General features: G+C 38.5%; 1 protein-coding gene across 1 annotated transcript; it reads right to left on the bottom strand.

Annotated features, from left to right (window-relative positions):
* Positions 1 to 960: 960 nt before the first annotated feature.
* ZNF212 (zinc finger protein 212) lies at positions 961 to 16,890 on the bottom strand. Its single transcript, XM_074267591.1, has 5 exons — positions 16,643 to 16,890; positions 10,412 to 10,801; positions 10,146 to 10,272; positions 8,541 to 8,645; positions 961 to 3,153 (listed from the first exon to the last, which is right to left on the bottom strand). The coding sequence occupies exons 1-5, from the start codon at positions 16,664 to 16,666 to the stop codon at positions 2,270 to 2,272; spliced, it is 1,530 nt and encodes a 509-aa protein (XP_074123692.1). The 5' UTR covers positions 16,667 to 16,890; the 3' UTR covers positions 961 to 2,269.
* Positions 16,891 to 17,890: the final 1,000 nt, after the last annotated feature.

Consider the following 17,890-nt stretch of genomic DNA (forward strand, 5'->3'; position numbering starts at 1 on the left):
ATTTCTTTTCAACTGACTTCCCTTTGGATTTCTATGAAGCTTTGAAAATAAAGTTAAACATGCAATACTATGTTCAACTAATTATCTATCCATTATCCACTAGAACATCCTGATAACATTACAGTGATATATAATAAACTTGAGAAGGTCCCAAATATGATGTCTTTGACTTGACACATACATAGCTTGATGGAAATATCTGTAAGGAACATTCAACTTCTTTTGCTTTATTATTATCCTCAACAAACTTTCTAAATGTTTATTTACTCTCCTGAGTTGTCCAGGATATGGTTTTTCAGGCCAGGCATGTCTCCCACTATAATTTAGTAAGTTTTCATTGTTTTTTAAAAAAAGCCATCTCTTAAGAATGTGGTTAGTATTCATCAGCTTATCACTGCCTTTCTCAAGTCAAAGTTGTAATACTACAAAACCAAATATGAGATCCTAAATTGTGGTGGCCTCACCAGGTAGATTTTACTAATTTTAATTAGAAATGAACTATTAAAACTGAAATTGGACTAAGAACCGGTAAGGGTTTCTCTCAGCAATAATGCTAGTTATCACCAAAGTTATCAAATATTATAGTTCCTTTATCCTTTATCCAAGTAAGTGATAATGCCTATTACTCTCTTTTTTATAAAACAAATGTTCAAAAAATATGATGAATCTAATCCTGTGAGGACTAAAAGGAGTGTCTTTTAAAGGAAGAAATTTAGGGAAAGGATATAAAGTTGAGAAGACACTGAGTGTTCTTGAAAAAATTAGGAAGCTTAGTTCTATGGCAGGACAAATCTGTGTCATGTAGCTGACCTGGATTTAAATGCAATGGAAGTTACTGGCTCCACAGCTTCTTGGCCATTTTCCTCCAACATAACACTCCAAGTAAGGCTGCCTCTCTCACTTCAACTTCCCAAAAGTAGGAAAGTTATTTTTGACAGGAGGAAAACACCAGATAAGGGCTTTTTGCTAGTTAGCAGTTTTATTCTATGCAGAGCACAATGAGGAATTCCTGTCTTTCTCAGGAACCCTCTCCCTCTTTTTCACCAGAGACATCAGTAATAGTAATGAGCATTTGGCATCGGCTTCAGAGGTCAGGAACTGGATACTTCCCTTTATTGTCCCTCTGAAATTAAGACCCACAGCCAATTCCAAAACCTGAAAAACTCTGATAAACCAAGGCCACAGACCCTCATGGAGCAACTTACATACTTACAGAAGAAATAGGCCCAGTTCCTTGCTCAAAAGTGAAGCCCTGAAACCAGATTCTAGATTTATTCCAGTGAAAGGGCTCAAAGTTTGCCTTCACAATCTTTCAGGGGTTTAGAGATTTGGCCATTTTCTTCCCCTTCATCCTCTGTAACGTCATTCTTACTTATGACTTTTGGGAGCTAGTCACGTTCTCTGCTCCCTGATTTGTCCACAGTGAAGGCAACACTAAAGAAACCTCATATCCTTTATTCCCTCCTAGAGGGTGGGCCCAGTCCCATTGTTAGGAACAACCACTTCTTTTAGAATTAAAAAACAAAAAACAAAAATCAAAAACAAAAACAAAACAAAACCCAACTGTCAGAAATCCTGGTTTTAAAAATTAAATGAAAAAATCCTCAAATTGAGATCAAAATAGATACCAGCAGAGAAAGGAAAGTGGCTCATTTAAGTTAATCCTTCTACATATTAACACCAATATAACTTTTTTTTTTTTTTTTTTTAAAGAAATGCAATATTGTGCTTCCCAACCTCCTGCCACAGGATTGCTAATACCTCTGGCCCCACTCCCCCAGAGGCAGTTACAAAATACCCAAATAGGCCTTGGAGGCAATCACAGGTCACCTAGAGGAGTAGAAGGGGCAACTGTGGGAATTTCTATTGTGGGATTCTTGTGAAGAATGTTACTAGGGCCTGGCAACATAACACAAGTTCCCATCAGGTGGTAGACCTTAGATTACTCCAACCCACAAGCCCTGGGGTGATGTGAAAAACAGAGGCACAAAGGATTCTAAAGAATGGCTGACTCATTAGCAGGTGGAAGGCAGGATAAGGAAGCCTGGCTTTCAGGCTACCTACCCCATCTCAGCATGATTTTCAGGAAGAGTTCGGGCTCAGTCTAGTGCTTGGTCGGAGAAAGGAGAGAAGAGGGTAGGGGAGTGGCTGAGCTCACCCTGCTCTTAAGCAGGATCTAGTTGAGAGCTGCCTCACCCCTGCACAGTGACTTTCCAGGGGGCTTCTGCCGGCCCCCCCTGCCCCAGGGATAGATGAGGGGCCGGCATCCTTAGAGTAACCCATCATTCCCTCCAGGTTCCAGACCCAGCCCGCCCCGTTCTCTCTGGTGGATCTTCTGGTGCTGTAATAGGTGCTGCTTTTGGACAAAACTCTTCTCACATTGTGCACAGCTGTAGGGCCGTTCACCTGTGTGGATGCGCTGATGCCGTACCAGGTCAGAAGGATGGCTGAAACTCTTGCCACAATATCCACAGATAAGTGAACTGCGGCTCTTCCTCCAAGGGATATGGCCGGGTAGTGCAACCAGGCTGTTGGGCGAGAACCTCTCCTGGACTCGTTGGCCCATGCTTGAACCTTCCTGCAAGTGGCATCGTTGGTGGGTCACAAGGCTTGCCTTACAGCTAAAACTTCTCAGACACTCCTCACACCGATGAGGCTTAACCTTTTTGGCCTGAGGTTTGAGCTGAGGCCTGGGCCGTAGATTTTCCTCAGGCTCTGGCTCCCCAAAAGACCCCCAACCAGGGTGGGTCCTCATATGAACAGCTAGTTGCTGCTTGTATCGGAAACTGACATCACATTCAGAACATTCATATGAACTGGTAGATGGGGGGCTCCGTGGGTGGGCCAGGCTCCTTTTCAACCTCATGCCTTGTCTGCACTCCTGACCTGATTGGGCCTGCCCACTAGATTTTCGCTTCCGATGAAAACCCAATGTTTTAGCCTCACTTCGGTCCTGGTCACACTCAATAGCTTCTTCTAGTTTAGCAACTTCTGGGTCAGTCTCCAAAAGAATGGAATTGCCCTGCCCATCCCAGGTTGCAGCCTGTTCAGGGATTAGAAGAGTATGCTGTTCAACACTACCAGAAAACTCTCCTGGCAAATCTTCAGGGCTTTCTTGATGGTACTTCATCTCCTGTTTAATCATAACTCCATCTATTGTAAAGAAGAAGAAGAGAGAAGCAAAGAAACAAAAAGTGAAATCTAATACTCCTGAACTCTAGACAAAAAAAAGTCTTAAAACAGCTGAGTCTGGACCACAACATAGCATTTTCACTCTTTCTGTTGTTGTTTGCTTGCATTTTCTTTTCTTTTTCATTTTTTTTCTTTTTGATCTGATTTTTCTTATGCAGCAAGATAATTGTACAAATATGTTACTGGACTTAATATATATTTTAACATATTTAGCATGTATTGAATTACCTGCCATCTAGGGAAGGGAGTGAGGGGAAGGAGGGGAAAATTTGGAACACAAGGTTTTGCAAGAGTCAATGTTGAAAAATTACCCATTCATATGTTTTGTAAATAAAAAGTTTTAATTAAGAAAGAAAGAAAGAAAGAAAGAAAGAAAGAAAGAAAGAAAGAAAGAAAGAAAGAAAGAAAGAAAGAAAGAAAGAAAGAAAGAAAGAAAAATACCTCTGCTTCTTCTCCCTTGCATTCCACATTTTCCTCCTCCTGCTCTCAATTCTGTCACCAGCTCCTTGCATTATGTAGAAATCACTTCATGGAAAGCTCTACTTATGTAAAATGAAAAATGTATACTTCTTTTTTTCCATTCAGATAACAATCACCCTAGTTCAGGGCCTTATCATGGGGAAAATTATCATAGATTCTAATTAGTTACCCTGACTCAGGTCTTTTCTCATTCAAACCTAATCTCCACACAGATTTGGGAAAAAGTGATTTTCCTAAAGCTTAAATATGATCATATCACCGATCTCTGCTCCTTAATAAACTTCAGGAGTTCTTATTTCACCTTTATCTCTTGCTTCTTAAATTCTATTTTTTGTTTAGGTTTTGTAATGTACATAATTATTAGAATTGTACATATATTTGATTTACAAGTAAATACATGTTTTGGAGGTGCAGGCACAAATTTTTTTTTTTACTGATGGGGTGTGAGAGAAAGTTTGTAAACTACTGGCTTTTGATAGCAACACTTCCTCTCGATTATTCAGGGTGACCATATAGAAATGGGTTGGTATATCCTTTATCTAGCCAGACTGAACATGGTGATTAAGAAAGAAAAGGTAGTGAGAATGAATGATATAAACACAAGCAGAAAGGTCAAATAAAGATGGGAAGGGAAGGTGTGGTAGAGCAATGGGACCCAGCCTGTTTGGAACTTGGGTCTCAATCACTTCATAAGATTTGTAGGATTACAAGATGAATATGCTCTGATAGGGCATTATACAAAAGAATAGATAAAAAAAGAACAGTAACATCCTATATTTAGAAGATATGTGAAGAAACTCAGGAACTTTAGAAAGTAAATATTAAGTGTAACTGAGTAAGACTCAAGGAAGTCAGAGACAAATGTGATACTACCACTGGAGTAAACCACAAACAATCTATATTAAAGAAGTATTATTTGTTTAGGAAGGCATTCCTGGCCCTGGCTCTTCTTATCCCCTCAAAAATAAAAGAACACTACATAATACACAAATTTGGACTGAAGGCATTTGATGGTTCTCTATCTCCCTATAGCTAAAGTATAGGATATGAGTAGAAGGAAAGCCAGTTTAAACGAGTTCAAGGACAAATCTTCAAACTAACACAAATCATTTATCCTTGCTCAATCTCAAGTTTCCTCAAAAACAAATCAAAACAACAAAAACAAACCAGGGTTGTACTAGATGATTGATAAAAGTTTCTCCTTCCTTTTCAAATTCTTCAGTGGAAATCAAGAGTACCTAAGAGTACCTCTGTGGCTTCTGCTGCTGCAGCAATTACATAAATGCATGAAAAATGTAAGAAGAGCCATAGAAGAAATGGAGTCTGGTATGGCACGGCTGAACTAGGAGAGCTGCCCTGAAATTTTCTATCTCTGGGGAAGAATGTCCAGAGAATAAGAATTTAAATGGCCTCATTTTGGCTAGTAGGGGATAGGTTGTGTGAAAGGGCTACTGAAGCAACATAAGTACATGGTTTGATCAACATGAGGCCCATTCCGTGTGAGAATTAAAGGATCTGCCTTAGCCTTTTCTTAAAAGTTGACTTAATGGTAGCTGTTGGGATGCTAGAGAAGGAATGTATAAATCAAAGATGAGCAGAGCATCCATGTAGAAGAGTGACCTGTGTATCATGCTTTTTTGTTTTTGCTTTTTGTTGAGAGTGGGATTAAGTGACTTGACCAGGGTCACACAGCTATTAATTGTTAAGTGTCTGAGGTCACATTTGAACTCAGGTCCTCCTGACTCCAGGATCCATCCTCTATATCCATCTTGCCATCTAGCCATCCAGGTGTTATGCCTTTCCATGGTGCTTCCCAGAAAGTTGGAAAACAATTTTTGGAGTATTTGTCTCTGATAAAGGCCTCATTTCTTTTTTTTCTATATAATTATAGCTTTTTATTTACATAACTAGGCATAACTGGTTCAGTTCATTACTGCTCTATTGGAACTGATTTGGTTCAACTCATTGTTGAAAGATGGCCATGTCCATCAGAATTGATCATTGTATAGTCTTCTTGTTGCTGTGTACAATGATCTCCTGGTCCTACTCATTTCACTCAGCTTCAGTTCATGTAAGTCTCTCCAGGCCTTTCTGAAATCATCCTGTTGGTCATTTCTTACAGAACAATAATATTCCATAATATTCACATACTACAATTTATTCAGCCATTCTCCAATTGATGGGCATCCACTCAGTTTCCAGTTTCTGGCCACTACAAAGAGGGCTGCCACAAACATTCTTGCACATACAGGTCCCTTTCCCTTCTTTGAGATCTTTTGGGATATAAGCCCAGTAGTAACACTGCTGGGTCAAAGTGTATGCACAGTTTCCTCAAATCATTTCCAAATCATTCTCCAGAATGGCTGGATGTGTTCACAATTCCACCAACAATATATTAGTGTCCCAGTTTTCCTGCATTCCCTCTAACATTCGTCATAATCTTTCCCTGTCATTCCAGCCAATCTGACAGGTGTGTAGTGATATCTCAGATTTCTCTGATTAATAATGACTTGGAGCATCTTTTCATATGGCTAGAAATAGCTTCAATTTCTTTGTCTGAGAATTGTCTATTCATATCCTTTGACCATTTATCAATTGGAGAATGGCTTGATTTCTTATAAATTTGAATCAATTCTCTATATATTTTGGAAATGAGTAAAGGCCTCATTTCTAAAATAAATAGAGAACTGAGACAAATATATAGTACAGATCATTCTCCAAATGATAAATGCTAGACATGAAAAAGAACTTTTCAAACAAAGAAATCAAAGCTATTATAGATAGGTGTAAGAAAAAGTGCTCCAAATCACTACTGATTAGAGAAATGAAAATCAAAATATCTTTCAGAGAAATGTAAATCAAAACAACACTTTACACCTAGTTAACATGACAGAAAAGGAAAATGAGAAATGTTGGAAGGGATATAGGGAAAATTGGTAATTAATGCACTATTCGTAGAGTTGTAAACTGATCCAACCATTCTGAAGAGCAATTTGAAACTATGCTCAAAGGGCTATAAAACTCTGTATACTCTTTGATCCAGTACTGCTAAGTTTGTATCTCAAAGAGATTTTAAAAGGTGGGAGGGGACCTATTTGTACAAATATATTTATTAAATAGCAGCTCTTCTTGTAGTGACAAAGAATTGGAAATTAAGGGGAAGCCCATTAGTTGGGAAATGGCTGAACAAATTGTGTTATATAATTATAATGGAATATTACTAGGTTGCAGAGCTGACCAACTTCAGAAAAAAATTATATGAACTGATGCAAAAAGCAGCAGATGTTGTATCCAGTAACAGCAAAGTACAATAATCAAGTTAATGCTTAGCTATTTTTAGCAATACAATGATCCAAGACAACTCCAAAGGCCTCATGATGAAAAAAATGTTATCCACCTCCAAAAAAAAAAAAAAAAGGACTGATGGGAATCTGAATGCAGTTCAAAGCATACTACTTTTCACTTTCTGTATTTCTTTCCCATATTTCCTTCCCCTTAAATATGAATCTTCTTTAGATCCAACTCACTTCCAGTTGATCAATGATGGACAGGGGTAGCTGCACCCAGAGAAGAAACACTGGGAGGGGAATGAAAATTGTTAGCACTAATATCTGTCTGCCCAGGTTGCATGTACCTTCGGATTCTAATGTTTATTGTGCAACAAGAAAATGATATTCGCACACATGTATTGTACCTAGACTATATTGTAACACATGTAAAATGTATGGTATTGCCTGTCGTCGGGGGGAGGGAATAGAAGGAGGGGGGGTAATTTGGAAAAATGAATACAAGGGATAATATTATAAAATATATATATATATATATATATATATATATATATATATATATATATATATATATATATATATATATATATATAAAAGAATTTTATCATGAAAATATTATTAATATTAATTCTTTTGATTTGCTTTTATAAGTGAATTTTTAGACTTAAAATATTATATTATCACTTCATTTAAAACATATTTTTGTCTTGTATTTTGGTTTTTTGTTTGTTTTTACTTTGATGCTATTTTACAACAATTCTAGTATTAATCTACTTTAAAATGAAGATTAAAAAATAAATGCATACATTCAACTTAAACAAAAAAAAAAAAAAAAGAATCTTCTTTCATAACATGACTAATATGGTAATGTTTTACAAGATTGAACATGGATAACCTGTATCAATTTGCTTACTGTCTTAGGGAAATGAGAAGACAAAGACAAAATTTGGACCTCATTTTTTTAAATGAATATTAAAAATTGTCTTTACATGTAATTGGGAGGAATATAAAATATTGTTTTAAAAAGAAAGCATGGTGCTTTCTCTGAGATTATCTCCCATTTACACTAAATGTATCCCATATGTACAGTTGTTTTCATGTTGTCTCCCCATTAAACTGTGAGTTTCTTGTGATCAGGGATCATGTTACTGCTGTTTATATATTTGTTGACTATTAACTGACTGACCAAAATCAGATTCCTTTATTGAAAGGGGCAATGGCTTAATTAGCACAGTTTCCTTTTTATCCCAAATGATGTCATCTATTATGTAGGTGGTGATCTAGAATTTTGAATTCTAGAATGAATTCAGAAGGAAAATAAAGTATGGCTCTTGCTCACAAGTTTATTATTATAATACTAATTAAAAACTCAATAATACAAGAAACCACTTCCTTTAAAATCTGTCACAAAGTAGGCAAAGATGGGCTCCAGAGGAGTGCAAAAGAATAAGGACCTTTAGAGGGAGAGACTACTGTTAAATTGCACTAGAAAGTATCCCATACTGGGCAAATCACTTAATCCCACTTGCCTCAGCAAAAAAAAACCAAACAATAACAACAAAGTATCCCATTGTCCCTCACCTGGGTAAGGACCATCAGGGCTCTCCCCAGCCAAATCTCCCAGGTCCTCTGTACTGGATTCTTCTTCCTGGTGGGCCAGGATCTCAGGGTTGGAAATGGCACAGTCTGAGAAAAAGAAAAGGGCGGGGGGGGGAGAGAAAAACTGAGCATCTGGTTTATGATTGGAACCAAAATTCCCAATGCTAGATCTCAGAAGATTCATGAGAAAACTTTCCAGGCTACTTAGATCACTTAATAAATTCTTAGATTGTATGATTTTGTTATTGTTTAGTTGTTTTCAGCTGTGTCCAACTCTGTGTGGTCCCTTTGAGGGTATTCTTGGCAAAGACTGAAGTGGCTCATCATTTTATTTCCAGCTCACTTTACAGAGTGCTTAAACTTATTTTGCTCAAAATGTTTCAATTTCATGCATTTTCTATTTCCTAGAGATCGTTTATATATTAACAAGAAACAAAGTCTTAACTAAACTAATCAATTCCATAAATACTTATTAAATGGTCACTAAGACATTACACTATGTTAGTTCCTGGGAATACAAAAACAACATGACCTAGGCTCTATTATCAAGGAGTTCATAATTTGACAAAGCAGAAAAGACATGGATTCTTAATTCTTAAGTGCAAAAGAAAAGTTTCAGCAGTATTGAAAAAACAATAAGGTATAATGAAAAGAATGAGAGCGTTGCAATCTAAAAGACCTTAGTTTTAGTCCTGGCTCTAACTCATATGCTTCTAAGGAAATCATTTTAAACCTTTCATTTTACTGATAAAGAAATGTAGACAAGGTTTTAATAATAAAGTAAAACATTTTCCATCTAGAGGATAGAACAGAATCTATAGCTAATTTACAGAAAAATTCTTTAGTCAAAAAGAACCTGTGATGAAGCTGCTAGATGGGGCAGTAACACGAAATATTCTTAAAAACTCGACCAAAAATTTTCCAAGGCAAGATAAGCTGGTTTACTCTTTGTCACATTCTATACCTTTCTGGTCCATCTTCTTCCACTACTATAAGTTGTGTACTAAGAAGGGAACACAAGTTCACTCATACAGCAATTTTAAGAGAAGTATAAATAAGTGATTACACCAAACTGAGGATTGCACTTATGATCTCTCAGGTTATTTTCAACTCTAAATCTATGATATTATGAATATACTAGATCGTAAAGGCAAGAGTACTATACTATTTACAACATTATTCTTCAAAAACTTCACTTTCTTATTTGATCCCCATAAAAACCCAGTGATAAAAGAAATATATTATCTATCTTGATAGATGAGAAAAGAAAAATGATTTACCTAAGAATATAGAGACAAAATGATTAAACAAATCCAATTCTCTTGATACTATTCTTTCCATCTGATTATGCTTTTCTTATTAAGCAAGAAAAATCAAGAACTACCAAGTTGGTCAAAGACAACAAACACTAGAGGACCAGCATTGGGACTAAATATCTTTCAAAATTAGAAAAAAAAAGGGAAGAGTCCTACATTATGAATTGGTGGCAATGGATATTATAAGGACCCAATCACAACAAGCCTAGATCAACAACTGTCCCAGAGTCTAGAATAACTACGATAATTCTAAAAAGGGAAGCTTCCTTACCCAAAGAGACGAGGGTCTCAAAATTGCTCTTCATCACATTTCTGTAAAGTTCTTTTTGCCAATCATCCAAGTTCTCCCATTCTTGCTCTGAGAAATAGACTCCATCATTTTCAAAAGTCCCAGGAACCTGAAATCACAAGGGTCTAACACTTAGTGTCTCATCATATTGGAACATTTTGATCCTTCAAGAAAAAAGCCTAGAATCAGAAAGTATACAAGGTTGAGCATCCCCTCCTAACCTCCAACTCCAGACCTAAAGAGATTACCTTAGGAACCTCGCCCTTGCTGCCTGGGGGGAGCCGAAGGATCCAGAAGTTCCTGTTTCTGAGAAGATTTTCCATGTTCTCTAGCCTCCTCTGGAGCAACCCATACTCTTGTACCAAGGTCCCCAGTATAGTCCATTTGCCCTCCAGCTGGTTCCCAAACTCTACTGCTGTCTTCTCATAATCAGCCAGTTTCTTCTCTGCTGTCCCCGTCCGCCCCTCTAGGGTCTGTAATCGGGCAGCCTGAGACTCCACCTTCTTCTCCACTGCCTGAATGGCTGCCACCACAGTCCAGAGGGAGATCTCTGTACTCTGTAGATATGACTCTTTCTCTGAGGGTGGAGGCAGTAGTGAAGAGGAAGTTATAGGTGTAGAGCGTCGCTTTCCCTTGTTCTGAGGAATGAAAGACAGAATTATTAGAAATGACAGTTTAAAACATACAACATGAAAAAAACCTATCATATTTCAAAGTTGTTTAACAATGCCTACTTAAAAAATAAAAAAGCAGTACCAAGATTTCAATGAGCTTGCAGACATTTAACATCATCCTACAAGTAGAAGACACACTGAAGATGAAACTCAAAAGCAGTGTAACTAAATCATGGTTTTCTTGAATTTTTTTTTTTTGGGGGGGGGAGAAGGGAGGGAAGGTGGGAATAACATAATACAAAAACAACAGTGTTAATCCAAATAAATGAAATCTATAAATAATCCTCCGACCATCTTAACCACTTTCAAGGCAGACTCAACAGCTAAGATCCCACTAGAAGAACCATTTATTGTTTTGCTATGTGGTAAATTCTGTTCTATGTGTCAGGTTATTGGAAGGAGAATATGAATAGGAAAAAAGAGAGCTAGTTTTCAATTCCTAATCCAAGACTGACTTGTTGCATGAATAATGGCTTCCTTATCTGTCAAATGAAGTCACAGTCAACAGGTCTATAAGCATTTATTAAGCATCTAGTACATTGAGGATACAATGGCAAAAAGAAAAAAATAAAGAAAATATAAGAGAGAAGGGAAGGGGAAAAGAGGGAAAGGATACCAGAAGTAGATTTTTTTTAAAAAAGGTCTATTCTACTAAGCTCAAGAAGTTATCAAACTGTGCAAGTCCTTTGATCCAGCAATTTCTACTGGGCTTATATCCCAAAGAGATCTGAAAGAGGGAAAGGAAGGAACTCGTATATGCAAAAATGTTTGTGGCAGCCCTCTTTGTAGTGGCAAGAAACTGGAAACTGAGTGGATGCCCATCAATTGGAGAACGGCTGAATAAATTATAGTATGAAGTTATGGAATCTCATTGTTCTGTAAGAAACGATCCACAGGATGATTTCAGACAGGCCTGGAGAAAGTTACATGAGCTGATGCTCAGTGAAATGAGCAGGACCAGGAGATCATTGTACATGGCAACAGCAAGATTATATGACAATCAATTCTGATGGATGTGGCTCTCTTCTACAATGAGAAGATTCAAACCAGTTCTACTTGTGCAGTGACAAAGAGAGCCTTCTACACCGAGAGAGGACCACCTCATTCTCACTGTTATTTGCTTGCATTTTGTTTTCTTTCTCAGTTTTTCTTTTTCTTCCTTCTTGATCTGATTTTTCTTGTGCAGCAAGATAATTATATAAATATGTATACAGATATTGGATCTAATGTGTTATTTCAACATGTTTAACATATATTGGACTACCTGCCAGCTAGGAGAGGGGGTGAGGGAAAGAAGGGGAAAATTCAGAACAAAAGGTTATGCAAGGGTCAAAGTTGGAAAAATTGCCCATGCATTATGTTTTGTAAATTAAAAGCTTTAATTAAAAAAAAAAAAAGTCTATTCCAGCTCTATAGAAAGGCTGCCAACATAAGCAAAATATAAGTGTTGCTTGGACACCCTAGCATGACCATATGACTTCCACCCACTTTTCTCGTCTTCCAGTCCTAGGGGCAAGCAATCCATGAAATAGAAACAGATAATTATTCCATGTTTATCTGCTACTTCCAATACTTCCACTACCAAGTCGTATCAATTTTTTCAACCTTGATATGAACTTTAAGTTGTCATTCTATCACTAATGATGTCTCATTCAAACTTCCAGGTGGTTGTTCCACAAACATAGATCAATCAATCGTTTGCCTGAGGTCAGATATACAGTCCAAAGTTTTACAAAACAGCATGAAATCAACTGGCCCAAGTGGAAAGTTTTAAGACCAAAAGCATGGCCTCATTAGCAACATGCCCTCAACCAACTGAGTTAACCTGGCTATCTGCCCTATCAGCCTATCCCAAATCCAGGCAAAAAACGATGTCATCTTCAAATATCCAAAAATACTAATGAACAGTAAATAACAAAAACAGATAAAATCACGATGAAGAGAAACAAAGAAATACACAAACAAAAATCTTCAAATCCTTGCTGAGATTGCTACCTGGATCACTTGGCAAATCCAAGGCATAAAAGACATGAGAAGGCTTTTTCTAAACATTGTCTATCTTATTTTTAGACTGTCAGTTTCCCAAATATCTAGATCCTATGCTTTCAGTGAATTCATTATTTAAAAGCTCCCTTTCCATCACTGATTTTCTCCTCTACCCAATATAATATGCAATATCACTCTCCAATGTTTTGAAATGCTGCCATCAAACAAGTCCACCTCCACTTTAGAAAACAGACCTATATAAAAATACATAATATATTATAACAGTACTTGTTGAAACAGTTCTTAAAAGATCTGAGAACTATTAACAGTCATATGAAAGACTGTTCTAATTCACTCACATTCAGGAAAATGAAAAAACAAATGAAAAGTTTTACCTCATATCCAAAAAATTAGCAAACAACAAAAGATGGAAATAGTCACTGTATGAAGAGATTTGAAAAGACAAAACTGTTGGCTTTGATTCAAACATTTTAGAAAGTAATATAAAATTATGCTGAAACCCCACAGTTGGCAGTATACCTAATGAATGTCAAAGAAAAGCTCCCAGATACACTAAAATATTCATGGCTGCACTTTTTGTGGTAGCAAAGTGAAAACTAAGTATATGCTCAAGAACTAGGGAAGAGCTGAACAAACAGTGCTATATGAATATAATGAAACAATAGATATAAAAAAATTTAAATAAGCCTGCGAAGATTTAAACAATAACTATAACAATGTAAAAGCAAAAAATAAAAAAAAAGAAATTATATTAATATTTTTGTTTTGCTGATCTTCTTTTCCTTTTTTCTCTGTCTCTGTCACATAGACACACATAGATACACCCACACACCCAACCACCTCTCCCAAGGTTATGAAAGTAGACAAGGATATGTGCCAAAATAAAGGCAATATAAAAAATGACAGTTATCTGCTGGCCAAGGCATTCTAACAGAATAGTGGAAAGGAATGAGTGTGTGTATATATATATATATATATATATATACACACACACACACACACACACACACACACACACACACACACACACACTTTTTTAATTATTATAACTTTTTATTGACAGAACATATGCCTGGGTAATTTTTTTCTCCCTGAGGCTGGGGTTAGGTGACTTGCCCAGGGTCACACAGCTAGGAAGTGTTAAGTGTCTGAGACCATATTTGAACTCGGGTCCTCCTGAATTCAGGGCTGGTGCTCTATCCACTGAGCCACCTAGCTGCCTCCTGGGTAATTTTTTACAACATTATTGCTTGCACTCACTTCTGTTGCAACTTTTCCCTTCCCTCCCTTAGATGGCAGGCAGTCTTATACATGTTAAATATGTTATAGTACATCCTAAATACAATATATGTGTGCAGAACCGAATTTCTTATTGCACAAGAAGAATTGGATTCAGAAGGTAAAAATAACCTAGGAAGAAAAACAAAAATGCAAACAGTTCACACTCATTTCCCAGTGTTCCTTTTCTGGGTGTAGTTGTTTCTGTCCATCATTGATCAATTGAAACTGAATTACATCTTCTCTTTGTTGAAGATATCCACTTCCATCAGAATACATCCTCATACCGTATCATTGTTGAAGTGTATAATGATCTCCTGGTTCTGCTCATTTCACTCAGCATCAGTTCATGTAAATCTTTCCAGGTCTCTCTGTATTCATCCCACTGGTCATTTCTTATAGAACAATAATAGGGAATGAGCATATATTAAGCAACTACTATGTTCCAGGCACTGTGCAAAGCAATTTACAAATAGTACCTCATTTGATCTTCACAACAACCCTGGAATAGATATGAGCTATCATTATCCCCATTTTAACATTTAAGTGTTTTTCTCAGTGTTACAGTTAATCTGAGACCAGATAAGAACCCAGGTATTCCTGACTTTAAGCCCAGCAACATAAGATAACTATATGTGCTGGTTTGGTATTCAAATATTTGTTTGTTGAATTCCAAATATGAGCAAAACATAATGGAAACACTAACAGGCACTGTAGGATTCCCTTCCCTACAGGGTTTACAAGCAGAAAGGATTGAGAACAAGGCAATATATATTAATCCATATTAATGTATGCCTAATATAGTTTACAACAAACCATATTTGTTTCCTCCCTTCTTCACTACTTAATTTTTCTCATCTACTTTTGGAATCACCCAATTCCTCAAACTCTTGAAATCTTGCTTCCACCTCTACCACTCTACAGAAATTGCTCCAAGATCTCTAATCCCAAAGGACAAGTCCGTCCTTGACTTTTGATATCATTAATTTCTTTGAGACTACTCCTCAGCTAGTTTTTTCACAGCATACAAGTGTTCTTCAGAGACTTTTCCTGTTTCTATTCAGGAGATTTAGATGTTAATCCTCTTCTCTTTCTACTTTCTCTCCCCAGGTGACCTAATCCAGAACCAAGTTTAAATTACCATATCAATGTAAATGACTCTCAGGCCTCAATTTCTTCCAAGGGTAATGGGCCAGCAGTCTCATTAATTACTTCAAATTTAACAAGTCAAACCGATCAATTCTCCCATAAATCCTAGATTTAGATTATTTATGTGGTTAGAAATGGCAATAGAAAATTCCTACTTTTAGACAAAGCAGCACCAATTCCCACTTTCCATAAAGTCACAGAAAATTCAGGTATAATAGTTTTGTTTGTTTGTTTTTTTAGAGGGAGACAACTATTAGGGCACCATTTATTTGGCAATTAGACAAGTAACGAATGCCTTGAATTCTCAACTGCCATCATAAGTTATGCAAACCTCATATTGTTATGTAAACAAATGGTTTCAAATCTGTAAAATGGGGGCAACTAAGTGGCCAAGAAGACAGAGTGCTGCGCCTAGAGTTCAGAAATAGCCATCTTCCTGAATTCAAATCTGGCTTCAGACCTTTACTAGCTGGGTGACCCTGGGCAAGTCACTCAACTGTTTGCCTCCGTTGCCACATCTGTAAAATGTGCTGGAGAAGGAAATGGCAAATCCCTCCAAGTATCTTCATCAAGAAAAGCCCAAATGGAGTCCCGAAGGGCGTGCCACCACACAACCACGACGGGGATGACATCTGGGAACACGCAAACGAGCGCCTCCAAGTAGTTTACACACAGTGTGAATGTAAAGTAAGACTAGGTTATATGCTCAGATTATGTGCCAGCCAGGAAAGAAAGTTCCAGGAGAGTCACGTACAAGGAGGGGAGAGGCGAGAAACGGAGTTTGTCACTGCCCGACTACAAAGTGTTAACTGCAGGCCTACCGAGGGCCGCCGAGCCCCGGGTCGATCCAAGACGCTCCTCCAGGTCCAGACCCCCAGAAAAAGTCCCGATTAATACAAACACCCCAGGAACAAGCACCTAGTGAAATGAACCCGGAATCTGGAGTCCGTGGCCCTGAGTTCAAAATCAGTCCCGCCTCCTGGCAATCTAAACAAACAAGATGACTTAGCGCTTGATTCCTAACCCCTAGAGCGCCGCATAAGGTGGCTCTCCAGCTGTGACCTTGGGCAAATCTCCCTGGGTCTCAGTTTCCCCATCTGTAAAATGAAAAGCTGAGCTCAGGCGATATTCGAAGCCCAGGGAGGGGGCTGTTGCCAACTTCCCAGGACATCCGAGCGCAGCCCCCGCACCGGTGGGGAGGAAGCAGAGCGCAGGTCTCCGGGGGCCACCTCCCCCTAGGGGGCGGCGCTCCCCGGCACAGCCAGTCCCCGCTCCGCACCCAGTACCTCAGGTCAGGCCTCGGGGTCCCCCTGGGCCCGCCTCCGTCCACCCTCCCTGGGCCAGCTCCTCGGCCCGCCCGGAGAACCTCACCGGAGGAGAAACCGCCTCGGCCATGGCTCCCCGCCGTTGTCCTCGCGCAACCGGGCCGCGTGCCGGACCGAACTGTCGTCGGTTAGTCCGGACCCCCTGAGGAGCGGCAGCCGCCGCCGCCGCCGCCGTGTTGATACAAACTGCATCCTGGGAGCCGCGACCCGCCCCGCCAGCCTACGCTGCCAAGAGCAGCCTCCGGCTCGTCAGCCAAGAGGAGGAACGATGCATAGCGCCACCACCAGCTCTGGAGGAAGAAAAGCAAGCGGAGCGTCCGGCACATGCGCAGAGCCAGGACTGGGCCAAGGGCAGAGGCCATCTTTTTTTTAACCCTTTCTCTCTTTCAAAAGCAAATAATTTGCTTGACAGGGCATTTTCATTTTGAAATTTTCTGGTTTCTTTCATTCATTTTTCAGCAGTTATTTTCAGCGCCTATCATGTGCAAAGCAGTGTGAGGAGATACAAAGATAATTTGGAAGTGAAATAAAAAGAACAAATGAGATAAAGTTAACAAGGGCGGGCATTAACTATAAGCAAAGAGACAAATTCTTCGGTCATCATTTTAAACTCATGTTCTTCCAGGTCTCTTGTTTTTGTTTTAAAAAATTTTTTTTCAATTGTGAGGCATTTATTTTCTTCTTTCCTCTTGCCTCCTCCATCCCTCCAGTGAAAGAAAATAAACAAAACAAAACCCTTATAACAAATATGCATAGTTTATCAGGGCAAATTCCCATACTGGTCAAGTCCAAACGTATGTTTTCCTTCTGCAGGATAGGTCCATAACTTATCTCCTGATTTCTTTATCTTCATCATGGGCCTTCTGCTGTAATATGTTAGCTATTGCTATTATTCTAGCCTTCCAAATATGTACCTCAGATTTTACTTTTGTGATTACTTTTTTTCCCTTTGCAAAAAGCATTTGGTGGAGGGGCAGCTAGGTGGTGCAGGGGGTAGAACACCAGCCCTGAATTCAGTAGGACCTGAGTTGGAATCTGCTCTCAGATACTTAACTAGCTGTGTGACCCTGGGCAAGTCACTTAACCCCAGCCTGGGGGGGGGGGGAAGTATTTGGTGGGATGGGTTTGGGGGATCATAGATTGTTGGAAGAAGGAGAGAGGAAGTTCTTTCTTAAAGCCCCTGACTATGATATTGCTAACGGATTATGCTATATAACACTACCAGTTACCCTTGGCAAGGCCCTTTCTGTCAGTTCTTTCTGTGATATTGCATGCTTCCCTCTAGATAAAGTTA

The sequence above is a fragment of the Sminthopsis crassicaudata genome, chromosome 5, assembly GCF_048593235.1.
Source record: "Sminthopsis crassicaudata isolate SCR6 chromosome 5, ASM4859323v1, whole genome shotgun sequence".
In the NCBI taxonomy this organism is placed as follows: domain Eukaryota; kingdom Metazoa; phylum Chordata; class Mammalia; order Dasyuromorphia; family Dasyuridae; genus Sminthopsis; species Sminthopsis crassicaudata.

What these genes read in the sequence shown, in the direction of transcription:
- ZNF212 (XM_074267591.1), bottom strand. Translation starts at nt 16,666, where the DNA reads ATGGCCGAGGCGGTTTCTCCTCCG. An exon ending in CCGAGGCGGTTTCTCCTCCG is followed by an intron (nt 10,802 to 16,642) that starts GTGAGGTTCTCC and finishes TTCATTCCTCAG; the next exon opens with AACAAGGGAAAGCGACGCTC. An exon ending in GCAAGGGCGAGGTTCCTAAG is followed by an intron (nt 10,273 to 10,411) that starts GTAATCTCTTTA and finishes TTGTGATTTCAG; the next exon opens with GTTCCTGGGACTTTTGAAAA.